The sequence below is a fragment of the Conger conger genome, chromosome 13 (genome assembly GCF_963514075.1).
Source record: "Conger conger chromosome 13, fConCon1.1, whole genome shotgun sequence".
Lineage (NCBI taxonomy): Eukaryota > Metazoa > Chordata > Actinopteri > Anguilliformes > Congridae > Conger > Conger conger.
Genome location: NC_083772.1, coordinates 20,419,535 through 20,446,766, shown reverse-complemented (window position 1 = coordinate 20,446,766; position 27,232 = coordinate 20,419,535). Strand labels below are relative to the sequence as shown.

At 45.9% G+C, this 27,232-nt stretch overlaps 1 protein-coding gene across 1 annotated transcript in view; it reads right to left on the bottom strand.

The window, feature by feature from the left end:
- Positions 1-499: 499 nt before the first annotated feature.
- cog6 (component of oligomeric golgi complex 6) overlaps positions 500-27,232 on the bottom strand; it is a 42,724-nt gene continuing 15,991 nt past the window's right edge. The window contains exons 5-19 of the mRNA XM_061217879.1: positions 26,750-26,861; positions 26,199-26,281; positions 24,433-24,503; positions 23,826-23,919; positions 20,095-20,223; positions 18,868-18,959; positions 17,674-17,738; positions 16,812-16,903; positions 15,446-15,563; positions 13,793-13,924; positions 12,909-13,076; positions 12,619-12,726; positions 7,319-7,372; positions 6,940-7,019; positions 500-1,874 (exon numbers count right to left, since the gene is read on the bottom strand). Of these exons, the coding sequence (XP_061073863.1) occupies positions 1,727-1,874; positions 6,940-7,019; positions 7,319-7,372; positions 12,619-12,726; positions 12,909-13,076; positions 13,793-13,924; positions 15,446-15,563; positions 16,812-16,903; positions 17,674-17,738; positions 18,868-18,959; positions 20,095-20,223; positions 23,826-23,919; positions 24,433-24,503; positions 26,199-26,281; positions 26,750-26,861 (1,546 nt within the window). The 3' untranslated portion in view covers positions 500-1,726. The remainder of the gene's footprint in view (positions 1,875-6,939; positions 7,020-7,318; positions 7,373-12,618; positions 12,727-12,908; positions 13,077-13,792; positions 13,925-15,445; positions 15,564-16,811; positions 16,904-17,673; positions 17,739-18,867; positions 18,960-20,094; positions 20,224-23,825; positions 23,920-24,432; positions 24,504-26,198; positions 26,282-26,749; positions 26,862-27,232) is intronic.

The window sequence follows — 27,232 nt, the reverse complement described above, 5'->3', positions numbered from 1 at the left end:
CATTCTGGGAAAACGTATTACTGTATGTACACTCCCGACAATAAGGATAAACTTAATGGCGGGTTTGTTTTTGGCTCAAGCACTCAAGCACACATAAGGGTTTAAAGGCCACCCTGGTCATTGATCTGACACAGGGACTCCAAATACAACGGACTCATAAGATGTACAGTACAAATTTGATACAATTCAAACTCCAAACCAATAACGTCTCAGAGGCATTTGGAGGCCACCACTCAAGCTGAACATCTAGATTCTTCTGATGAATACCGGCTGAATCCAGTCGTCAAGGCGACGCGGTAGGGTTCTAGAATGTTGGCCTCATCGTACTCAAGAGACGGCAGGGTTCCGTTCTGATCTTCCCCTGGCCTGAGGCACGGCGACAAACTGCACTGATTCAACGACACATTCATGTGCTATCCATTTATTCAAACACCCCACCCAAGCCCAAAGGGAATCCCCATCAAAGGTTTTAAAAGAGAGTTGTATTCAATAAAAAAAAAAGGATAATTTTCTTTATTTTATTTCATACAATATTTTCCCAAATCTACAGTCAGTCTACAGTCTTCCCCAGCTGAGGCATTTAATAATAGTATAAACGCAATACCACTCTTTCCATCTCTCCCTCATCCCTCCGCACCCCAGATATAGCACAATATCACTCTTTCCATCTCTTGCTCCTCCCTCCATACAGCGCAGTATCACTCCATCTCTCCCTCCATCTCTCACTCCTCCTTCCATACAGCACAGTATCACTCTGTCCATCTCTCCCTCTTCTCTCCATCTCTCCATACCCCCATACACAGCGCTGTATCGCTCCCTCCTCCCTCCATACGCACAGGCAGCGGGTGAATGGCGGCTGGTGGGATGCTGCCTGCAGTCAGACGATGGCGTGACTGCCTCCTCAGCCTCGCCAACATGAAAGCGCCATTGTCTGCGAGAATGTGCTCAGCCTCGCTCTGATTGGCCACCGTCGCGGCCTGGCCACCACAAAATTTCATTTAACTATCTGTGTCAGAGACGGGGGGGGGGGGGGGGGGGGGGGGGAGTGCAGGCTTTGAAACATTCAGATTTATTTTATTTTAATGGAGTTAAGAAGAAAAAAACGATTTAATGAGATGAAAGGCAGATCTGTTCCTGATTAGTGAAGCAGAGCTACAGCACAAGGGGCTGTGTGTGTGAGAGAGAGAGAGAGAGAGAGAGAGAGAGTGTGTGTGTGAGAGTGTGTGTGTGTGTGAGAGAGAGTGAGAGAGTGTGTGTGTGTGTGTGTAAGTGTGTGAGAGAGAGAGAGAGTGTGTGTGTGAGTGTGAGTGTGTGTGTGTGTGTGTGTGTCTGTGCATGCGTGTTTCTGTGCATATGTTAGTGCGTTATGCATGTGACTGCAGAAGTGACTCTCTCCACATGCTTCTTTTCCAGTCAGTGGGAACCTTCATCCACAGTGAAATCAAAAATAAATACAAAAAGAGTACAAAGTTTGGCCGGATTTTCACCTCCTTCACAATATCAGAGAGAGAGAGAACGAGAGAATCTGAATCACACAGAGGAAGCCTCAGTTCAAAGGTCAGAGGTCAGAAAGAAAGACACCCCCCGACACCCTTCAGTCAGACTGTCCTAGGCAGGGCTGCAGGATGAGGAGCCTCCGAACTGGCACAGAGAGAGGGGGGTGTTGTTCCTCCGTCCCTGTCCCATCCCATCCTGTCCCGTCCAGGGCCCCCATTCTGTCCTGTTCTCAGGACAGCAGGGTCTGGACCTGCTGGGGTGATCGGTGCAGCAAGCTTTCGGGGTCCTTGTACCCGCTCGCCGTGTCGGTCACCGCCGCGTACAGCTCCCCGTACGCCCGACACACCAGCTCCGTGGACTGCCGGAAGATCTGCTCCCTGCAACACACGGTTATATAGGTCAGATTCTGCTGGAACTGGACTACATCTCCCAGAATCCCCACATATCTGCTCCCTGCAACACACGGTTATACATGTCACATTCTGCTGAAACTAGACTACATCTCCCAGAATCCCCACACATCTGCTCCCTGCAACACATAGTTATACATGTCACATTCTGCTGGAACTGGACTACATCTTCCAGAATCCCCACACATCTGTTTCCTGCAACACACGGTTATATGTGTCACATTCTGCTGGAATTGGACTACATCTCCCAGAATCCCCACACATCTGCTCCCTGCAACACACGGTTATATGTGTCACATTCTGCTAGAACTGGACTACATCTCCCAGAATCCCCACACATCTGCTCCCTGCAACACACGGTTATACATGTCACATTCTGCTGGAATTGGACCACATATCTCCCAGAATCCCCACACACATGTGCTCCCTGCAACACACGGTTATATATGTTACATTCTGCTGGAACTGGACTACATCTCCCAGAATCCCCAAGTACGCGCTCCCTGCAACATACAATTATATACGTCACAGTCTGCTGGAATCGGACTACATCTCCCAGAATCCCCACAGACACACACAAAGAACACATAACTCACAATAACACAACCTTTACAATACTCTGCAACACATGGTTAAATACATCGCATTCCGCTGGAATCAGACTAATTCTCCTAGAACCCCGACAAACATAAACAACGCAACTCACAATAACACAAACCTATACAATACTCTGCAAACACATGGTTAAATACCTCACATTCTACTGGAATCGGACTCCATCTTCCAGAATCCCCACACACATAGACACATAACTCACATTAACACAACCTAGACAATACTCTGCAAAACCACACTACACTTGGAATAGAGAACGCTGAAAATGCTTACAACAAATAATCAGATGGGTAAGACCACTATAATGACATGCAATGCATATAATGACATTAGAATATAGTTTGTATAGACCCTGTAATCACTGCTTAATGGACTGTACTGCACAACAACCTGTGTCTGAATAACAGAATAAAGCACTTTTTATTTTACAAGAGAATGATACTCTGTCACTATTTTCTTCCCCCCACTTTATTCAGATGGGGAGAACAGAAATGGGATCAGCCTACACCAAGTGGCACTTCTGGCTTTACATAGCACTTAGACATACTTAAAGACATGAGTTTTCACGATTTTCTCATCATGTAGACAAAAACAACATACAAATATTATTTTTTATACATTTCAGGTATTATTTTAATACCGTTACAGTTTGGCTGGAATACCTAAACGTTAACATTTTCTCCCCGCATTGTGATTGGCCACATGGTGGGATAAAAGCCTCCAAGCATTCCAGTCTGCCATTAAGAATGAACGTCAACCTCCAGAGGAGAGATTTAGGGGGAGGCGGAATCGAGCCAGACTTCCTTTTCTCAATGGAGCCTGCTTTTCGCCGTTGGGTCGGGCTCCGTTTATAAACACGAGTCAATATTTTACTCGCTCCACAAGGGAAGGAGACGGTTACTATTTTTTAATACAGAGGAGACAGTCCAAACGTTTACGCACGGTGAAAGCTATTCCCGACTGGAGTTTAAACCGAGCTTGGGCCCTCGGCCAGTGTTTAAAGACGGCCCTTTTTTTAAACAGAAAGGTGGGACTGTGTACATGCCAGCCGGCTGCAGAATGGGTGGTCATATTGTCCAGACGAGCGTTCAACATGGCGAATGTTAACTAGCGTTCGCCAACATAGTCAAAGTTTTTATATTCGCCACGAACGTTAGCTAACCGTTTGACAAGGTGAGAATGTCTGCAGAGAACAAAAAATAACAATTATTTGGCTGCTATAATTACACTTTAATCAATGTAACATTATTCTTACCTTTAAAAATAGATCACAGGTAAGCAACGGTATTGTTAGATCTAAGTCGCATCCATTTGTATTAAAAGGGCGTTGGTGGCGAACTAAATAGAATGTTCATTTACAATTGTTCAACAGTAGGCCTAAGTGTTTGCTACAAACATAGATCCCCGCGAGCGTTCGCCGTCTTGAACGCACGTCAGGACTCCTTATGAAGAGGCAACGGTGACCACCTGTTTTTATGACCTCATGTGGTCGTTATGACCTGATGTGGTCTGCCGAGCGCTGGTCTCCCTGGCAGGCCGGGTTCAGACAGGCCCGTTGAATGGAGCTCTTTCATTTCACAGCGTCACTCAGAATACCTGCGGTGGCGGACACTTCAGGTTCGATGTTCCTCAAAACCAACTTTCATCTACAAATGATTTCAGCGCTGGGTTTTTAAATAATCTTCAATTTCATCTTGTGTTCGTTTCTATTAAGAGAGTTTTCTTTGAATTAAAACTGACTAAATTTGCGAGCCATTTTCCACGTGAAAGAAAATTACTGGCAGCATGGCCATGTCGGTATGAAAGCTGGTGCAAAAAAAGCTTGCTCAATTTCAATTTCACTTCTGTCATGTTTCATAATGTTTTAACAGGTGATAACATGGCTTAGAGCGCCATCTACAGTTGTAATACCAGCCTTTCCAGTCACTGACTCGGAAGAAATTCTCACGATCGTAAACACGAGTTTGGGGAACAGAGAATGAATGTATGTATATATATATATATATATATCCAAAAAGAAATTGAATGAAAATCACAGCGTGGTCAAAAGAAGCAGTTTTATATCTATTCTTATATTTCACGTCAAATGACCACAATGTTTAACACAACTGATGAGCTTTTAAACTCACTCACACAAAACAAGCACTAGGGCTGTGCCCAATACATCATCATGCAACGATATATTAACATATTAATCAGGACGTACATTCCATTTTGATCCATAAATTGATACTTATATTCAACATGGTAGCATTAAATTTAGCAAAACAGTACAATGATACCCATTATTATTGTTGTTTGAAATAACTGTATTTACAGATGACAGCTGCTATTACTCCAGTGTACTAACAACTCTGTGTTGTATTCCGTGCTAAATTGGTACTCGAGAATCCAATCCCATTATATGACAATTGTGCTGTTTAATGAAACCGGCAAAAAGTTAACTTTTGGTTTAAAAATGGCCAAAAAAGACGCCTCTCAGCCAATTGTTTTGAGAGAAGGATGCTATCCAATGTGTGAGATCGCCAAGACACTGGAGATTTCACACAAAGATGTGCACTACTGTCTTGAAAGAAGAGTGCAAACTGGATCTAACCAGGACAGAGAGAAGAGGAAGGCCCAGATGCACAAATGCACAAAAGGGCGAGAGGCACCCAGCACAAGCAAACACACACGCACGTACACACACGGACACAATCGCATGCACACAGTCACACAGAATGAAAGTGCTCAAAACGAGGTCATGTGACTCATTTTTCAGTCTCAGTTGGACTGACATCGCAAAAAAAAAAAAAAACATCGCAAACGGCCACCTAGCCGCTCCACAGCTGGAGAGATGGAGAGGGGGAGGGAGAGGTAATGACGGCTTGTTGGCTGGGGAGAGGAGTGTACCAGTACGACAGAGCCAGGGAGGACCAGGCCAGCTTTCGGCCGGGTAATAAGGCTCTCATCGCCCTCAAACCGCTCCCTCGCACTCTCTTGCTCTCATTTCACCCTCAAAACCCTCCTTTCTCTCTCTCGCTCTGATTTTGCCCTCAAACCTCTCTTGCTCGCTTCTCCCTTGAATCCCTCTCTCACACACTCGCTCCCATTCTCTCTCACACATACTCCCTCTCTCTCTCCTAAAAGCCTGGCGTTGATCCGCATTGCCCCCCCTCCCTTCCCGTGTGCTGCTGTGAGCACAGCCCGTCCACATTAGGGCCTCCTTTCAAACTGGGTTCAAACACGGTCAGAACCGCGCTGAGCCTCCCCTCCGTCTGCTACCGACATTTCGATTTCAGACAGAGATGCTAAAACGCCTCGGGGTTACTAAACGCATCTTTAAATTAAATTAAATTCAACTCCGCTAAATTAAAAACTGAATGCAGCGTGCAGGTTAGTGCTCTTTAGTTAATACGGTTTCCGCCGCAGCAAAGGAAAAGTCTTTCTCCAAATACACAACAGAACACAGCACTCCTGTATCATTATTTTTACGAGGTCTTTTTATTCTATTCTGACATCATACGCAAAACTGAATCTGCTATTTTCTGAACATCCGATAGTTATCACAGAAAAACTATGTATTTGTTACTTGATGACTATACTAGTCTGCTAATAAAGTTGTGAAAAGCGAATATTACGTAGGGACTGCATGCTCCATAGGCCAGTTAAACTTCAAAAACATTTGAATTCTTGAAAAACCTGCTCAGTAAAGTTCTGTATCCAAAACACTTAGTTCATAAAAAAAATTCTACTTATGTAGCGTGAGGTTACTTGAGAGCACCGAGAGACAAAAAAACAAATTTTAAATCCAGTAATGTTTCTAAAAATGTTTCAGCACGACGGAAAAGAAAAAAACACGCAAATGATAAAAACGAATCAAGGCGAGTTCTAGAACATTCTAAGTGCACAACCCTCCGCCCTCAGCGGCATTAACGAAGACCATTATCCACAGGTACACGGAGTGCTACCTGCGTCCTCTCTCAGCACTACCGCATTTCCAAGAAACCGTGATTCACGTGTTAATTTCCTCCAAAAAGCACCGCGCCGTCCATTTACGCTCCTGTTTTTTTTCTTTCTTTTTTTTTTAACAAACAGCAGTCCACCACCTGCGAGTTGGAAGTATTCGATCGTAATACTCCCGTTGCGGGAACGCGGATCTCACCCGGCCCAAAGCGTTACGTTTTCATTCAGTTTGTCTCTGTTTTGGTCGTTGATAAAAAAATACATATTTGTATCGCTTAGATATTCAACCTGCTTTCTTTCGTGTTCACCCAACTTGTAGCGCAGAGTGCTAGCATTTCAAATCCACAAGCAATATACAGTAAGCCTGATTCTGACTTCAGGAGAGGTTATTCCTCTGGTCATCACATTAGTGTCATTACATGTTCAGATGCTCTAGCATAGCACAAAGAGTGACATTTTTAAGCCTGCTCACTTGATGGCTGCACTGAGGAGGAAGTTGAGTTGGGGCATCAGAAGTGTGTCGGGAGAGGACAGGTAGCGGTCAAACTGCACCTGTCGAGAGAGAGAGAGAGGTTATAATGAGATGAATACATATAAAATGCAGCGTGCCCAGGTTTATGTGGCAGAATTCACGCTGACATGCTTGTTTAAAACATACAGCCTACATACAAACATGTCTGTGGTTTACGTACAGAGCTTCCCATGTCTGGAGACCTGGCATGAGCAGAACTTTGATGTGAGTGTGTGTGAGTATGTGTGTGTGCGTAAGTGTGTGTGTGTGTGTGTGTGTGTATGTGTGAGTGTCAATGTGTGGGTGTGCGCATGTATGCATGAGTGTGTGTGTGACTCACCATGGCGGATTTCAGTGAGGAGCTGTCCATTCCCGCCATGTTGGACAGCGGCCCCTGGAACGTAGAGACAGGAAATTAGGAAAACAGAATCCTGCCATAGAGTTGTTCAAGTTCAGCTCTATGACAACCTGGCTGTCAGCCTGCCACCTAATCATCCCCTGATTCAATTGGCAAATACATTGTTCTCTCCCTCTCCACCTCAGCTGATATGTGGTGAGCATTCTGGCACAAAATGGCTGCCATTGCATCACCCAGGTGGGTGCTTCACATTGGTGGTGGTTGAGACGTTTCCCCCTCATCACTGTAAAGCACTTTCAGTGTGAGAAAAGCGCTATATGAATGAAATGAGGGAGGTCAATATTATGTGCACATTAAGCTGCTGTCTTTCATCTTGTAAGAGGCTGTATGCAGTTATATCCATGCGTGCCTTGCCTCAATCTCCCATAATTCATTTCAAAGTCCGTCAGTCTGTTCACTTAGTTTTCACTTTGACTTGGAACATACAATTTTCCTAGCACAAAATGCAATACACACTCAATGCACAGTCACAAGGATTCTCTCTTTAAAACACTGCTGTACACATGCAGTCCTGTTACTTAGCAATATGTGTGCTAAATACAAGTACTGAATGGTTTCCACATTACACAGCTAAGGATAATAATATCAGCTCATTATAAAATCTAGATTAGGACCATGCATGATTAACATCATCACTATGTTTTTTTTCACGTCACTAATCCAGCAGATGTAGGTTATTTCCACAGGATTTTGTAATTAGGAAACGGAGCTTAGTGTCATATAAGGTAACTCTGTCATAAGGTGTCATATAAGGTAACACTGTCACATGAGGTAACTCATTGGAAGGGAAAGTGTAGTCCCCAGTCCATCCCATTAACACACACTCATGCTAGCTCCCTCTCTCTGCGCACGTTTTGAGCTCCTGTCAGGTCACGCTGAGACGGAGAGAGAGGGAGAGAGAGGGAGAAAGAGGGACATATGTAGAGAGAGAGAGAGAGAGAGAGAGAGGGAGGGAGATGGAGAGAGGGAGTGTGAGTGTGAGTGTGAGAGAGAGAGAGAGACAGGGAGAGAGAGGGAGGGAGAGAAAGAGAGGGAGTGAGAGAGAGAGAGGGAGTGAGAGAGAGTGGGAGAGAGAGAGAGAGAGGGAGAGAGTGAGAGAGAGAGAGGGAGTGAGAGAGTGAGAGAGAGAGAGAGAGAGAGAGAGAGAGAGAGAGAGATGAGTATGCCAATAGTTTTCCAGTTACAGTATGTGGGAGGCAGTGAGTGTGTCCTCATGTGAACCTGCCCTGAGCTGAACCAGTCGTCACTACTTATCCATTCCATAACTGTGGATCCCATTCAAAAACCACACATACGCACTGCACACACACATTACACATGTACATACACACACATACACACTGCACACACACATTACACATGTACATACACACACATACACACTGCACACACACATTACACATGTACATACACACACATACACACTGCACACACACATTACACATGTACATACACACACATACACACTGCACACACATATTACACATGTACATACACACACATACACACTGCACACACACATTACACATGTACATACACACACATACACTACACACACACATTACATATGTACATGCACACACATTACACATGTACATGCACACACACACATACACATACATAAACATAAACATAAACACACACACACACTACACATGCAAACACACATATTATACAAGTACAGTAATGTGCAAAAACTTGGGTGCCCCGGTCAAAAAGCCTATTATAATTAATATCTAAGTGAACTGAAGCGAACCAGACCTCTAAATGGTACAACATTAAACATGACACATTTCTTCTAATTTCAAAGGAAAAAGGCCCTGTGCAAAAGTTTGGGAACCTTGTCAGCAACAGTTTCCTGTAGCCAGCTTTGAGTCAGAATTGAGTCTTTCAATTCTTGCTTTTAGAATTTTTACTCATTCTTCCTGTCGGAACACATTCTTCAGCCTCCTTGCCTGTACGGCATATTTGGAATCTCTCCAAAGATTTTCAATAACTGATATACTGAGGGCTGTGGTGGCCATTCCAAAACCTTTATCCGTCTTTCCCGGAGGTACATCACGGTAGATTTCAAGGTATGCTTTGGATCATTGTCTTGCTGGAATACCAAACTTCAACTTCAATCTCTAGACTGACCTTTGAACATTAGCCATTAGAATTTCTTGATATTTGGTGGAATCCATTCTTCCTTCCACTTGCACAATATTTCCTGTGCCCCCAGCTGCCACGTAGCCCCAAAGCATAACGATTTTCTCCAAACATAACTTCTCTGGTGCTGGCCAAAAAGTTCAATTTTGGTTTTGTCAGTCCAAAGCACATTGTTCCAAAAGGCTTCGGGCTTCTCAATGTTTTCTTTTGCATACTTCAGAGGCTTAATTTTGTGTTGAGGTCATTCTTTCTGGCAAGGTCTTTGTTGTTTAAAGTACTTGTATTGTTGTCCTGTGAATAGCTAGACCTGTGTTAGCTACTATTTTATGAAGCTCTTTTGCAGTGATGAGTGGGTTCTTCTGAGCATTTCTCACCAGGTCTCGGGCCATTCTTCTTAAATCTTAAGTCTTCTAGACCTTGCCTTGAATTCAACTGTTCCATTTATCTTCCATTTTCTAATAATGTTTCTGACAGTGGACATAGGTAGGTTTTTGTAACCTTCTCCTTCTTGGTGGAAATTAGCCATCTTCATTCTGAAATCCTTGGACAAATGTTTAGAGGAACCATTGGTTGTTAACACCAGACAGAACAGCCACTGCAGTTCTTTAGATGGCATGGAGTTACTTCAGAATAAAAAGTTCAGCCCATCTCATTGAATCCCTAAAGATTAAATCACCTGGGTCTGGGCCTTAGTAATTATCTTTTTTAAAAGTAACAAAGAATAATCCAACAGGGTTCCCAAACTTTTGCACAGGGCCTTTTTCCTTTTTTAAAAATAATTAAAGCAATCTTGCTTTAAAATGTGCAGAAAGGTTTCATGTTTAACTCCATTTAGAGTTAAGGTACATGCACACACAAACTCACACTTCACACACAACACACAGACACATGCATACACACTACACACACACACACACTCTAAATTAGAACCTTATGTGCACTAAAAGCAGGCCCTCGTCACCTCTGATGGAGCTGCAGTCAGGTTCTCCGAAGGCTCCAGTAAAATGACACTTTAATTCACGCCTCTCATTCACTGGTGCATCGGACAGAGGCCAGGGCTGAGTGCGCCAGGCACAACACCAGAACAAGAGCAGAGCAGCTGGCACAATGCAGCGCTCAGGTATGCCAAGGTTACTTCCCCCAACCCAGCCTCTCCCAGAGTATAGGCCACAGCCTCACCATTGAGACGAGTCGCCACAATTTTTACATCCCGTACTGTACCTCTTAATCATAAATATTTCCCAAATTTTCCAAATTAACTGTGCCAATAAGTCAATTCCAATATCTACTGGAACCAAATACACTGGAAATTCTTCTGGAGGGGAAAGAGGATTCCACAACAGAGGCTGAGTATGTCTCTGCCTGCCATAATCTAAGCAAGGGTAAAGCATTTTTTTATTTGACAGAGAAAGAGGGAAAGAGAGAAAGAAACAAGCTCTCTCTGTCTCTGTTTACGCTCGCTTTTTCACTCACAACAACCTTGAGGCTGCTATTCTCCGATTCCAAGAAACTAAGCTTAAAAAAACAAAAACAAATCACGAAACAATGCTTCATTCGGGCTGTGGAGAGGCTTTTGCTGCGAGCCACAGCTTTTATACACAGAGTTTCCTGGTTGGGCAGCGAGACCTCCCACACAGCCCTCTACTACAGGTCTGACCCCAGTCAGGAGAACAGTGCACATCACCATCCACAGGTTAATGTTTGTGTCACCCAAATCAAGTACATTTTACAGGTTTAACCAGGTGGAAAAATCTCAGCAGGCACTGCAGTTTACTCAGTTGAGTAAATTAGACTATTTCTGGGTTTTTGGGAAGCGTACGTTTTCCGCCACACAGCGAGCGATGTTTTTTTTTAAATACTCTCATTAGCTCTTGTGTTGTTGTTGTTGTCGGTTTGGCTTAGTGCCGTGATCAGCGATTCCATTAACGGTTTTCGTCTGTCGCAGTCAGGGCGTTGCCATGGAAACGGCGTGTGTTAGACAGAGGTCATGTGTACAACTGCTCCGGCGAAAGAAACTTGCGCATGGTGCAGAGTATGAGAGTGAAGCAGAGGGGTTTTTGGGGGATTTATACAGCTAAATAACACAAGTAAAACATGTAACCAGCTGTAGATATCATTCATATTCAAAGATTTACCCTGAAAATAATCTACTGGGCTGTATTATGACGTCCTGGGCAAGACTTTGTAAAGAAACTCCAGTAATATGACCTGTTTGAAATGTCAGAAAGCCCAGGTAATTTGGGTGTAATTTGGGTCCTTCTGTACTGACTGTAGCGAAGTATGTTTTTTCCTGTCTGGCACCAACAATCATTCCACGATCAAAGTCACTTCGATCACATTTCTTCCCCATTCTGACATTTGATCTAAAAAACAGCTGAACCTCTTGACCACTTCTGCATGCTTGTATGCATGTAGTTGCTGCCACATGATTTCCTGTGTTTGCATTAACAAGCTGGTGTACTGGTCTACCTAATAAAGTGCTCACTGAGTGTAGTTGTTGAAATGAAACCTACGTATAAGGTTATGCAATTGGTTAGACTCTGTAGCACATGGGGGGCGACATTAGCTCAGGAGACAAGAAGAGGAAGTGACCTTGGGCAAGACGGCTAACCCTCAATTGCTCCAGATGAGCTGGTTGGTGCCTTGCATGGGAGCCAGTCACCGTTGGTGTGTGTGAACGGGTGAATTAGAGGCCTCAATTGTAAAGCAATATAAAATTGTTTTTACCATTCACATATAATTGAGCAGAGATGTTAGATCCATGCTGACTACATTGAGTGATGTGATTGGTTTTAGGCTTCCCCGGCCTCTCCCACCTGCTGTGCTCCGTGCCCCTGCACACACACACACACTCACACACACACAGACTCACACACACACCTGTTGTGCTCCGTGCTCCTGCACACACACACAGACACAGACACAGACACACGCACAAATGCATGCACACACACACACACACACACACACACACACACCTGCTGGGCTACAGCTACACACACACACACACACCAGAGCTGTAGCTGTAGCTCAGTCTGGCACGTACACACACACACACACACACACACACCCACCTGCTCTGCTCCATGCTGCTGCACACAGCTGTAGCTGTAGCTCAGTCCGGCTCTTGTCAGCACGTAGGAGGCCTGCTCGTTAATCAGCGTGTCCAGATGAGCCTCGATCTGCCGCACAGGTACACACAACACAGGTGTAAGTTCAACACACAACACAGGTGTACAGGTGTACCCTGTAAGTTGCTCTATATGTTTGCTCAATGGCTGCTAACGTGCTAATGCTATCGTGTCCTGGAATGCACAGAAGTGAGGCAAACAGGATTTTTGGAGCTGGGAGACCGCGGCGGTACCTGGAACTCCAGCATCTCCAGACGCTTGTCAGTGAACTCGAAGAGAGCCAGCGTGGTTTTCATCATGTAGAGCGAGTTGACCATGTAGGTGGCCATGTCGGCTGTGCCCAGGTTGCTGGCAGAGACCGTGCAGAGCTGCAGGAGAGGGTCCAGGATACACGACAGGACCTGGACCAGGAGAAACACGCCGTCAGGCCATCTCGGATGAGGTGTTAAACCGAGGTCCTGACACGCTGTGGTCATTAAAGATTCCATCACACTCTTTGCAAATAAATTTTCCCCGGTGTCCTGGCTAAATTTCCATCCTTTTTGCTGTTGGGAATTCCCAATTCCTACCTAATACCTAATATTAAAGGAATTAGAATGACCAATTCCCAACAGCAAAAGCATTGTTCCCTCCCTCTCCACGTCAGCTGGTGTGTGGTGAGCATTCAGGTGCAAAATGGCTGCCTATGCATTACCAAGTTATTAAGTGGGTGCTACACATTGGTGGTGGTTTGAAGTGAGTTTCCCCCTTATCACTGTAAGCGCTTTGAAGGTCTAGAAAAGCGCAAAGAATGTAAACGTAAAGATCAATCAATCTATCCCTTTTTGTCCCTGACTAATGGAGGAATACAGTTTTTTTTTTTTTTCAGACACTAGTTGACTCTTGTAGAAAATTCTCTCATTCTATTGGTTGTCAGAGTACAAAAGCCGAAAGACTGGAGATGTAAAGACAAATCAGTTCTGAGTGGCTTCATTGAGGATGTTGGGTATGCAGGGACCTTCTCTTTTAACCACCAGAGGGGGATGAGAACACCCATTAATTTAGAAAAAGAAAAAGAGGGTCTTGGTGGTCTGGACCCCAAGACCTTCCCAGAGAGCCCGGTCAGGTGTCACCGTACCTGGGCGAAGTCTGCCTGCCGGGCGTCCAGAGGAACCATGGAGGAGTCGTGTGAGGTCAGCACCTCCCTGAGCAGCGACAGAGTCTGGGTGAGGGAGGCTGTGGGGCCCAGGTCTGGAGGGGGAAGCTCCACCTGCGGTCGGGACAGATTAGAGCCTTACACCGGCTCAGACGTTCATCCAGCCTCCTACAGCACTAAACCACCTAATCACATTACGTTACAGCTCGTACATGGTCACACCAACTCAATGTTTAAGCCAATTTCCCAAAAGATTACATCACCTCAACCTTTCATCCAGTCCCCTAAAGAACTACACTACTAAGCACAACCTCAACCTTTCATCCAGTCCCCTAAATGACTACACTACCAAAAACAACCTCAACCTTTCATCCTGTCCCTTTAATGACTACACTATTAAACACAACCTTGACCTTTCTTCCAGTCCCCTAATGGACTACACTACCCAACACCACCTCAACCTTTTATCCAGTATCATAAAGGACTTCACCACCAAACACCACTTCAACGTTTCATGGGTGCTACAAGTCGTCAGTGTTTGATTTGCTCAGAATCACTGCGTCCAATTAGATGACTGGACTTTTACAAGATTACGATTCATTAGAAGTAATATCTGAGTACTGATTCATTAGCGAAACACATCCTCATCTCATATCATTGGGTCAACCTGCTCTGGTTCATAGTACTGTTACCTTTGCCAAGCATGAGGCTATGGTGTATATAACATCACATTTTTCTAATGAGCAACTTACGTCTGTTAATTAATCAGGTAATCTCGTATGCAGTTCCTTATTTTTAAACACCCCCACTGTTTCTCAGACTCCCATGCCCCACAGCGCTTGGTTGTCGTAGTAACAGGGCTGTGTTTATCAGGAGCTCACCGCTCCGGCTGGGGCTGGAAGCGATGTGTGATGTCTTAACCCCCCGTGATTCGATTAGCACCGTTCGTTCTGAGCGGGTAATTCTGTCAGCAGCTACGCGTGAGGACCCGCTGCTGGTATCGACCGTCCGGGGAAAACGACGCTCTCGTACTCACACCTGTCTGTGTTCGGGGCTGTTTTGACTCTAATTTAACACCGCCCCCCACCCCCCTCCCACATCGAGCGGACTGATGCGGCTTTCCTGCCTGAGTGTCACGCGTATCCTGGGCTGTTTATGGGGTATTTCGGCGGAAGACTAGCTGACCGCTAAGCGTCTGCGTCACAGCACTGATGAGCAGGATGTTTACTACCGCAGCACAACATTAGAGTAGAATTAGGCATGGGCTGGGGCGTGTCTGTTCACAATAAAAATGCGGAAATGCATCCTGAGAATTGAGACGTTCTGGTTGAAAAAGTCACACTGACCCTTGTTCATGCAGCGAGTACATTCTGGGGGGGGGGGGGGGGGCTCCACGTCCTGCGGGCTGCAATGTCTGCGGGCATTTGCTTCAACCATCCACTACAGCTTATTATCTGAACCAAGCAGGTAAAATAATGAGTGAAATCAGGTTGTGTAGAGCAAGGTAGGAGCAAATGCAGACACTGCGGCCTGCAGGACGCCCAGCAGACAGAGCAGCTTTAGGATGCCCCCTTGGCGTGTGTTGCATTGTGGGATGTCGCGCTCTAACGTGTCATGCTCTAAGGAGTTGCCCACCTTGTCCATGAGTCTGCTGGCGTGCAGACTGAGGCTGTTGAAGAACATCTTCTTGCTGAGAACGTGCATCTCCTCCACAGTGAGGAGCAGGGAGGCTGCACCGGTGCCGATGATGCCACTGCAAACACACACAGAGAGAAACTAACCTCCGAACTACAGAACCTCTTCAGAGAAATACATTTCCCATGATGCTGCTCTGGTCACATGGGGTTCAGGTTTGGCAATGTAGTACTGCCCTGTCCTTAGCTGTTAGTCTTCTGGGAGGTACCTGATTGTATGGTTAGGTAGGTTAGTGTTTTTGGGGGTACCTGACTGTGTGGTTGGGTGTGTTATTATTTTGGGGGTACCTGACTGTGTGGTTAGGTGTATTAGTGTTTTCTGAGGTAGCTGATGGTGTGGTTAGTTATGTTAGTGCTTTGGGGAGAAGGTACCTGATGGTGTGGTTAGGTATGCAAGTGTTTTGGGGGGGAGGGGGGCCTGATAGTATAGTTCGGTGAGTTAAGTGTTTTCGGGGGTACCTGATGGTGTGGTTGGATATGCAAGTGTTTTTGGGGGGTACCTGACTGTGTGGTTAGGTGTGTTAGTGTTTTGGGGGTACCTGACTGTGTGGTTAGGTGTGTTTAGGTGTGCTAGTGTTTTTGGGGGTACCTGATGGTATGGTTAGGTATGTTAGTGTTTTTGGGGGTACCTGATGGTATGGTTAGGTGTCTTAGTGTTTTCAGAGGTACCTGATGGTATGGTTAGGTGTGTTAGTGTTTTGGGGGTACCTGACTGTGTGGTTAGGTATGTTAGTGTTTTTGGGGGTACCTGATGGTATGGTTAGGCGTGTTAGTGTTTTCAGAGGTAGCTGATGGTATGGTTAGGCGTGTTAGTGTTTTCAGAGCTACCTGATGGTATGGTTAGGTGTGTTAGTGTTTTGGGGGTACCCGACTGTGTGGTTAGGTATGTTAGTGTTTTTGGGGGTACCTGATGGTATGGTTAGGCGTGTTAGTGTTTTCAGAGGTAGCTGATGGTATGGTTAGGCGTGTTAGTGTTTTCAGAGGTACCTGATGGTATGGTTAGGTATATTAGTGTTTTTGGGGGTACCTGATGGTATGGTTAGGCGTGTTAGTGTTTTCAGCGGTAGCTGATGGTATGGTTAGGTGTGTTAGTGTTTTTGGGGGTACCTGATGGTATGGTTAGGCGTGTTAGTGTTTTCAGAGGTAGCTGATGGTATGGTTAGGTGTGTTAGTGTTTTTGGGGGTACCTGATGGTATGGTTAGGCATGTTAGTGTTTTTGGGGGTACCTGATGGTATGGTTAGGCGTGTTAGTGTTTTCAGAGGTACCTGATGGTATGGTTAGGTGTGTTAGTGTTTTTGCCAGTACCTGATAGTGTGGTGGTAAAACTTGAGCAGGTTGGAGAGCTTGTACAGCAGAACAGCCCCTGGTTCGGCCACGATCACCTGCTCGATGCGCACCTGAGTCACACACCAAACCAGGGAGGATGAGCGCGGGATTTAACAAAACATCAGTCAATCCGCCATTCAAGCACAATCCATCTACGAGAACATGATGTTAAGCACATTAACATGACCCCCAGTCAATCCGCCATTCAACCATAATCCATCTATGAGAACATGATGTAAGCACATCAACATGACCACCAGTCAATCCGCCATTCAAGCACAATCCATCTATGAGAACGTGGCGTTAAGTACATTAACATGACCACAAGTCAATCCGCCATTCAACGACAATCCATCTACGAGAACGTGATTAGGAACAAATCAGTAACAGGTAATAACAGGGACTACGTCACACATTCTGTACAGTGTACACTGCTTCATGCTTCAGTGGTGAAGTCTGGCAGCCGGGCTTGCTGTGTAGCAGGTTACAGAAGCTGGATGGCACACCTGTCGCTGTACCTTCACGCTTCTCTGCTCTCAATGACTTAATTGCTCAGTCGGCAACATCCATTTGCTCATAGAACAGACCTCAGGACACACACACAAACACACACAAACACAAACACACCCACCGCAGAAACCAGTACCAGGAATATCAACTGATCTCACCAACAAATGTAGCTCAAATGTCAGACCACATACAAGGTTTGGTGAAGTACATGCGCTCATGCTGTTCATTAACACAGACATGTTAACCCGCATGGCATATAGCCCAGTACACAGCGAGCCCAAGCATGCTGTCCAATCCCGTGGCCCGTCTGGTATTTAAACTCCACACCCACCTTCAGAGGTCTGCAGACCCCTTCTGTGATGTGGCCCACCACCTCCTGCATGTTCTCCTCCACTCCTGAGGACAGCATAGAAAGAGCCATCACATACTTACCCCTATAACCACACAGGCTCATCTGAGACACTGCTCATAATAATAATCTGGTTTTTAGCTGATGCTTTCATCCAGCGACTTACAATTGCAATTGGGACAATCCCCCCTTGAGCAATGCAGGACTAAGGACATTGCTCAAGGGCCCAACAGTGTGTGTGGATGTTATTGTGGCTACACCAGGGCTTGAACCAACAACCTTCCGGATCCCAGTCATGTGCAGTACCTTAGCCACATACAGACACTGTAATTTGACATGTGGTGATGTTGTAATTCGGCAGTGACACTGTAATTTGATGTGTGGTGATGTTGTAATTTGATGTAAAGTGTAACTGTAATCTGTTGTATGGCGGTGCTGAACAACAGAGCCACAGGAAACAGACCCCGTCTGTTAGCCATAAGCAGCCGGACTCTGACTATTGGATCAGATTTGATGGAAATAAACGGCTGCCACTATCTTAGTCAAACAGGGCATTTGAACCCGTTTATCTGCGGTAGCTGTTATGTGTTTGTCTAAGGTTATCATCATTGAACATAGCTTCACGCCCCTCTTGCTACTGGTTAACTATCGATGAAAATGGCCGCTCCGCGTTTGGGCAGTCAGATCAGTGGGGTGGGGTGAGGTTACTCCTTCACTCTTCACCATATAAAACTTGCCCTTTGAAAGTGGTCAAAAGGATAATGATATGATAGGGGCAGCCTATTGCTTAGCAGTTGCTTGACTGGGACCTGGTTGGAGTAGCCACAATAAGATCTGTGCAGCTGTTGAGCAAGGCCCTTAACATTGTTCCAGGGGGGATTGGCTTAGTCGAATCAACTGTAAGTCGCTTTGGAAGAAAGCGTCACATGAATAACTAATGTAGTTTAGCGATAATTATATGCACACTAGGAGGAGCCTCTTCAGTGCCATGGTGACTCTACTACGATGCAGAAGCAGGAATTATGATGATTTTGTATAATGCACTATATTACACAGTATATATTGCATAATATAGTGTGGTGGATTCCACCTTTGTGTAAAGGTTTCACTTCATGAATGACAAATTCACTAGTATGAATGAATTGAATGAATAAATAAATATGAGCTTTTTTTTACCTTGCATGGTGACCTGCTTTAGCAGGGCTTCTAAATGCTCCTTCTCAGAGGCGGTGGCCTGGTGTAGCCAGGCTAGCATGTCCCCAACGTACCTGCGAGGACAGCAAAACAAGAGAGGCTGATGGGAGTTGTAGTCCAGAGACCTAACACAATTCACAATCCAAATCTCTGGACTCCACCTCCCACTATGTTCTTCGAGGATTTTTGTGTGATGCTCTCTGCCTTCTGAACAAAGCTCATAGCCCAGGGAGAGGTTGTAAGAGGGGGCAAATATGTGATGGGGTGGGGTGGGATGGGGTGGGGTGGGGTGGGGGGGACAGAGGGGGTGCTTATATTTTAGCTCATTTTTGCGGCTGAGGCAGGGACAAGGGGACCTGTGTTCAATGTGCTGTAGTGTTCTTAACAACACTGAACTAGCACTGAACCGCTAACAGGGTCAGCCAAAAACCAATGTCATTAAAAGGCGGGGAAAGGAGGGAGAGCGAGAGGGAGAGAAAAGGAGAGAGACTGAGATATAGGAAGAAAGAAAGAACGCGAGAGAGAGAAAACAGATTTCTTCAGTTTATTGAATTCAACCAAATTTAAAGAGGGGTAGGGAGAGGGAGGGAGGGAGGGAGAGAGAGGGACAGAGAAGAAGAAAGGGAGAGGGTGAGAGAGGGAGGGAGGCTAAAACACTGCAGTTCTCAGAACAGTCGATACACATGATGGGACCACAGGTGACAGCGTGTTCTGGGCAGAACAATGTTCCAAGAAGAGGCCTCGTTAGACCCAAATAATTCCTGTAAATGAGGACAAGGTTGGGGGGAGGAGGCGTGAGACAGACTCCTCTCCTCTCAGACCGCAGCGGCGAGCCTTCTCTGAACACCGCTCCGGCTGATTGGCTGGTTCTGCGAATCCTCAGGCGCTCCCAGCTCGGGGGTACGCGGCCGTCTGTGTGCGGAAAACCCGCGCGCGACTCGCTGAGGACAGCCACAGGCCGTGTCCTTATTTAAACACCGCCGTCACAGCGGTGTGGAGACGCACGGTTATAATAGTTCGGCGTACGGTGCGGACATTAATTCAGCGTCCCCCCTCCACACTCAGCCTAGCGCTGAGGGGTTCCTCTACGGGCTCTAAATAGGATTCAGCGAGACGGACTCTGGAGTGCTGGAGACACAATGGCGGGCACAGCTCCCGCTAGCCCAGGATGAGCTGTGCTTTGAGGCGATTCGATGTGCGGACTCGCACCTCAGTGGGTCGTGGGAGTGCATCTCGATGGGACGGGGCGTGCCCCCGGGCCCGCCCCGGGTGAGGGCGTCGATGAACCCCCGCACCACAGCACACCTCCGCGCTGTCCCAAACTCGTCCAGAGCGTACCTGCCCAAAAACAGGGAGAGAGAGAGAGACAGAGAGAGAGAGAGAGAGAGAGACAGAGAGAGAGAGAGAGAGAGAGACAGAGAGAGAGAGAGAGAGGAATGCAAGGTTAATTCATTACAATTCAGTCACTGCAGGACACTACACAATGAAATGCCCTCAGAGAACATTACCTAACCCGCTTATTCATGATCAGGGTCGCTGGTGAGGGGGGTTCTGGAGCCTATCCCAGCATGCATTGGGGGAGAGGCTGGAGTACACCCTGGACAGGGTACACACACACACACATACTCATACGTAGGGGCAATTTAGACTCTCCAATGAACCGGACCTGCATGTCTTTGGACTGTGGGAGGAAACTGGAGTACCCGGAGTGAACCCACACAAACACAGAAAGAACACAGAAAGGCCCAGGTTGGGATTAGAACCCAGGACCTTCTTGCTGTGAGGCAACAATGCTACAGTGCTACCCACTGCACCTCATTTTCTACTTTAATTTATTGATCAAATTTTTGTATGAATTTCAGAGGTGAATCGGCCTACAGCCCCCAGCCCAGCACGGGAAGTATAGTGAGAATGTGTGGAAGTGTTTTTCAGCGAGCAGGTTTTGTGGTTTGGTGACAGACAAAAACAACGGCGGGGACCAGGGGTTGTTATGGTCTAACGAGTGACCTGTGTGAGACTAAACTGTAGCAAGAGGGCGGAGTAGACCTGTGTGAGACTAAACTGTAGCAAGAGGGCGGAGTAGAGAGCAAGAGAGGGGTTTAGAGGAATGCCACTGTCTCCCACTGCCTGGCCTTGAGGCAAAAAGTGGCCATCTGGTGAGGTGCATTCTGGGAATTGTAGTTTCAGAGGGCAGGAAAGATAAGGTGATAAGGGAACGGAACAAAAGGTTAGGCTGACTTTGGTGAAAAAAATAGCGTAATCGGTCTCAGAGCTAAACAGTTACCACAGACACCAAAATCAACACATTTGGTGTTTATCTCTTCATACTTTGGAACGGAAGGGAATGGAAGAAAAGGTTAAGCTGACTTTGGTGAACAGAACAGCATAATCGGTCTCAGGGTTAAAGAGTTACCACAAACACCAAACTCAACACATTATCGCTACATATTTCGGCCTTTGTTTTGGTAAAAACATAACCTTTTGTACTGTAGGTCTTGCATCCCAGACCACACAGACCAGGTCCACCCAGCTTAATATTCATCCAGCTGGAACACTAAATAACCAGAGTCACTGTACAGCAAGCAGAGGGGCGAATCAAAGGCACAGTCAGGGTGGCCGAACAGGGTCGAGCACGAGTGAGGCACTGGGGCGAACAAACCAAAAAGGGCTGGGCAGGAATCAGAGTTGTAAGGGATGCAAGGGTGAAAATCCAATCAGTAAACAGATCAAAACCGGCACAAGTCAACCGAAGTAATCAGTAATTCTCAAGTCACACAAAGGGGTTCGCAGAGCTAGTTGAGATCAGTAATATTGGCGGCCTTTTCCAAGAAAGTAGCAGGAAGCAGAAATTGCCAAATCTCTGGCAAATCATTACCAAAATCAACAACGCATTCAATTTTTGATCCTGGGTTCTCACAGCCAGGCCATGGCCGGCCAGACAAGAGTACACATCCAAAATGGCTGACCCCACCTGCAGCTCCAGAAACCAGCTGTGGTCCAGTATACCGGCAGTTTGTTAGACAGAAATCACTCCAACTCACCCCATTACAGCACTGATTTGGCTCTAGCTTTTCTCATCTCTGTTTCATGGTTGGTTTAAAGAATGTTTAAATGCACATTCTACATACTGCTTTGGCTAAGCATGCCTAAATTGTTCATAGCTCCACCGGATTAATATTTAATAATGAATCCACACCTTTAATGGAAGTTGGCTATGAATCGGTGACACACATTCCTTACACTTTTCCTCAACTTTGAACTGAAATCGAGTAAATAACTATTCCTCATGCTGCACTGGGCCCTGATCCAACTGTGTAAAATAAAAGAGACAGTCTGTTTCTGGGGAATCTAAATCTAACCACCCTCTCCTGATAGCAGAAGAAGAACATTGTGGAACCAAAAAAAAGGGGGGGAAACCAGTGAGATGAGAACAAACCCAAATATTTACCACATTCCCACACTGGAAACAATAACGTGGGGATGTTTCCCAGAATCCCTCTGATAAGGACGTTACACTATCTCCTGGATTAGAGGGTTTACATTCCCCAAACCGAAGAGAGGATGAGGAGAAACCAGATAGACCAGCGGTACATTACAGCGATTTAGCTGATGCTTTTATTCAAAGCGACTTACAGTTGATTTGACTAAACAGGGGCCAATCCCCCCCTGGAGAAATCCGGGGTTAAGGGCCGAACAGCTGCACAGATCTGACTGTGGTTACACCAGGGTTTGAACCACCAACCTTCTGTGTCCCAGTCAAGCGACTTAGCCACTAGGGTACAGGCTGCCCCAATAGGCTGCCACAAGCAGACAGAGGGTGTTTCATACACCGCTCATAAGCAGTGTATAAACATAAATATAATCATTGCATATCAATTCTGGCCGGGGACCTCGACAAAAACCCCCCAGATGTGGGCGGACCTCGGTTGAAAACCCAGGCCCCTGATAATCATTCACTCTGTGGTCACCAGTGCCTTAAGGGCAAACAGTAGCCAGTTTAGGCCCTGGTGTGCCTACTCTGTAGCTGAAAAATGTTTTTAATTTCACTAGAATGCTGAACATACGCCCAAAATCCAGCACATGTTGCAACCTCCTAGGATCTCGAGGAGTCTGAGATCAGATGATCTGTGAAGTCCCTTTTGTTCTAAGGGGGTCAAAGGTCACTCACTCTATGAGGTCATCAGTGCGAGACACAGATGAAGATCTAGAGACTCGTGTTTCCCTCTTCACTTCCCATGGTTCGCGTACACTAGCGCAAACTACCTACTCCCCACACCTGCACAATCTCTACCCACCAAGTCACGCCAAGGGATGGGGCATTCTGACCCATAGAGTTTCTGACAGAGATCATCATTACCGCACGAGAATACAAAGTTTCCCTCATCCGTTTTCTTTCAGAAACTCAGAAATCCCCACAGGGGAAGTTCAGGAAAGGACTTGGCGATCTGAAGTCAATGTCTGACCTCTAGTGGCAAGTCTGCAGTATCGCAGCCGATGCACAAAAAATAACAGGTTCTGTGCTCACGCCTATGTGCAGTAAGGAGGGCCATCTCAGAATAAATGTGTTCTTATCCTGGACAAACTGACTTTAGTTTCGTGACATCAGCTCTGTGAAAAATAGTCAAGAGAAAGCTGTGGATTTTATTGAGGTTAATAAAAAGAATTTAACCCTTAAAGGGTATGGGGGGGGGGGCGGTAAACAGGGTTAGCTCTCGTCTGTAGGGGGTTCCCCAAACCTTTGAGCAACCAGCTGTGTGCGAAAAGCAGCCAGAGAAGGGTGTGGGCAGCAGGGAGACACACTGTTCCAATGACTAACGGCTCAACAGGATAACAAAAACAAGAACCTGAATGGATTGCACAGATTAAAGTGTTTGTCACAGTGTAGCCACATTGGCCGAGTTAAGACTTTTCCACCTCAGTCTTGACAAATTAATACTGACTTGTAAAGGACAGGCCGGTCTTGTAGAGCCTCCATGGCTTGGCTGAGCACTGGGGTGATGTCACAGGCCTCCTGGGTGACTCCCCGGCACTCATCTGCACACAGACAGAGAGCATTTCACTTTGTGTTAAACACTGGACGTAAAGATTTTTTCCCTCTACACTCACAAAGGAAGCAAATTTGAATAGGTATTTGAGGAGGAATGAGTTAGTGCTCTCATTCAACAATGCTAACTGTATCCTAGCATTAGCATACCCAGTCTCTGACAGTACGCACTCTCACAGTGTTAATTCTCTGCCAGTGTTACTTAGTGTAAATTCTGTCAATATTACTCCATCACATTATCACTCACAGGGTTAATTCTGACAGTATTAGCCACAGTGATTTAGTTCTGGCAGGACTAATTACAGTGATTTAATTCTGACAGCATTACTCCCTCATAGTGTTAATTCTCTGACAGTATCACTCACAGTGTTAATTATCTGACAGCATCACTCCCTCATAGTGTTAATACTGTCTGGCAGTATCACTCAGTGTTAATTATCTGACAGCATCACTCAGTGTTAATACTGTCTGACAGTATCACTCACAGTGTTAATTGTACTCACTCTGCGTCCAGCGGTACAGCTGCTCGTAAGACGTCTCCTGCAGCACGGCCATCTGCTCCATGATCTCCAGCCTGCAGACAGATCACAGTTAACCCCTCACTCTTTCTACGCTAGGCACAGCCACAGGAAACCCCTCACTCTTTCTGCACTAGGCACAGCCACAGGAAACCCCTCACTCTTTATGCACTAGGCACAGGCACAGGAAACCCCTCAGTCTTTCTCCACTAGGCACAGGTACAGGAAACCCCTCACTCTGAACTAAACACAGGCACAGCCACAGGCACTGATCCATTATCCAGAGCTTACAGTTGAGGGTCCAACACAAGCTGCTTCCACACTTACCTGGTAGGGTAAACTATAGTTATAACAAAGTCTACCTCTGACATGTTATGCCTCTGTAATAACATGCAACTTGTTTACTAAATCATATGTTCTGAAAAAGTGTGACACTGCACATCTATATTAGAATAAACATGTGAAGATGTATCTATGATTAATCTTTAAATCTTAGAACTGGTGCATATTTATGTAGATATTAGTAACAGAGAGTACCAGGCACAGTTATCACATACAGCTGGGTTTCTGTGACAGCGTAGCAGCACTGAACTGAGATTTTAAACTAAACAGAGAGCTGGGTGGTAGGTTGGTTTGTTCTCATCAGATTCATCGACTGAACGAGGTTCAAATTTATATCCATACGGCCATTTCTAGCACTTTGAACTGTACGTCCCTCTGGGGTGTTTCAGCGCACTTGTCCCTGGTTATGGGTGTTCACTTTGTTGTGCGTCACTCTGGATAAGAGCATCTGCTAAATGCCTGTAATGTAATGTCATGAAATGTAATGTATCTAGCCCTGATTCCGGCCCCGCCGATTGAGAGAAGAGGTGGAGCAGCTTTCATTGATTGACAGCTGTGTTTATGTCCACCGCGCAAGCAGGCTAGTGTTGTTATTAAACCCTTTTACATGCTGTGATCGGCGTTATAGAGCTGTGCGAAATGAGTTATGATGTGCAAAAAGCACAGACGGAGTCATAAACTCAGCGTTAATGCAGTTATAAAACATATAAAGATGACTGTATATTTATATTTGTGAGAGTGATCGAGATGAAATGGCGTATTCCTGTTTACAGTGGCAGTTACGACCTCTTCTTGGCGTGACATCTGCCAGCTAATTTTCCCGCCCATTTCACCGTGTACAGACAAACACACCCATCACTTGTACACATGTCACGTTACGGCGATGCTGGCAATTACACTGCAATAACTGTCACCGAGGATTAGCCTGACAGAAATATGATCAAGTCTCCATTAAACAGAACTCAGATCTGCAATGGTGTTTTCTGTGAAAATGTCATTGAATGAATCTACATATAAACACTTAAGGCCACCATGAATACTTGTATTACATTTCTAAACACTTGTGCAAAGAAGAACGACATCCTCTTGTAAAATCCAGTTATGACCATCTTAAATTACCAGCTACCAGCTGTTTCAAACCCTAGATTGAGCAGTTTTTTTTCAGCAGGGCATGTCCTCATTCTTGTCAGAAACAGCATGAATCCTGGTATGCCATTTTGACTTATGACCTGGACGTTAAAATCTCATCCAAGGACAGCCTAAGTGGTTCAGAATTAGTGTTTATGAATGCTTCTACATTTATAATGGAGGCTTCATGTACTTCTTCTATACTGTTGGTCAGATTGAATCGGTCTCTGAGCTGAATGAAGAGCCAGTTTGTCATTGGCTGGGAGGCTGACGGGGCTCACCCTGCTGTCTGCTGATTGGTCCTGAGCAGAATCTTAACATCCTCGTGGATGTGCTTCACCCTGCTGAGAGCTCTGAAGAAGTCCTGCAGAGAAGAGAGCAGCACAACGTCAGCCTTCTGCAACTACTTCCTGTGCGCCACATTCACTTCCTGTCGCACATGACAGGAGGGGTTCAGTCCAATCGCTGATTTTCACTCCACATCTCCTGGGGTACCCTGTAGCCGTGTGGTTAAGGTACATGACTGGGACGTGGATGGTTGGTGGTTCAAGCCCCAGTGTAGCCACGATTGGGCCCTTGAGCAAGGCTCTTAACCCCACATTGCTCCAGGAGGGATTGTTCCCTGTTTAGTCTAATCAACTGTAAGTAGCTTTGGATGATTATCTCTGCCTCCTGTACTTTCCTAGCTCCTCCAAGGAGTATTTTAATGTGTTTGAAAGTCATTAAAGATGGCGGGCATTGATCGTTTTCCTGGCCACGCCAGGACCGAGGAGATGAGGACAGATAAAGTAATGAGCTAAAGCGGTCGCCGGAGTTTGGGGTGCGGCGTTACCTCGGTAACAGGGGCATCACGAGCCCCCCTTAGCGTAGCCATCTCCTCGCTGGACAGCTGGAACTTGGACAGAAACGCCTGGGCGACCTGGGCTCGAACCTCCAGCCGGTGACTGAGGGAGAGGGAGAGGGAGAGAGAGAGAGAGAGAGAGAGAGAGAGAGAGAGAGAAACATGAGAGAGACTTTGAGACAGAGTGCAGAAAGGAAATATGCAACGCGCTACAAGCCAGCTTAAAAAGAGGCTTCAAATAGGTGCTCTACAACCAGGACAAACTCAAGCTCAACTTCCATAGAATCCCAAGAGTGGCAGTCATCGTTTCCCAAGAGTTTCAACCAATGTTTCAAAATGACTGCTATACAATGGTTTTTGGCCCCTATTAAAACCTAACTAAAATTCTCAATTTTCTCAACCAAAGCCAAAACCCCTTTGGGATTTGGGTGGAACCACTTAACATTGGGCTTGGGTTAACGGACAGGGGAAACA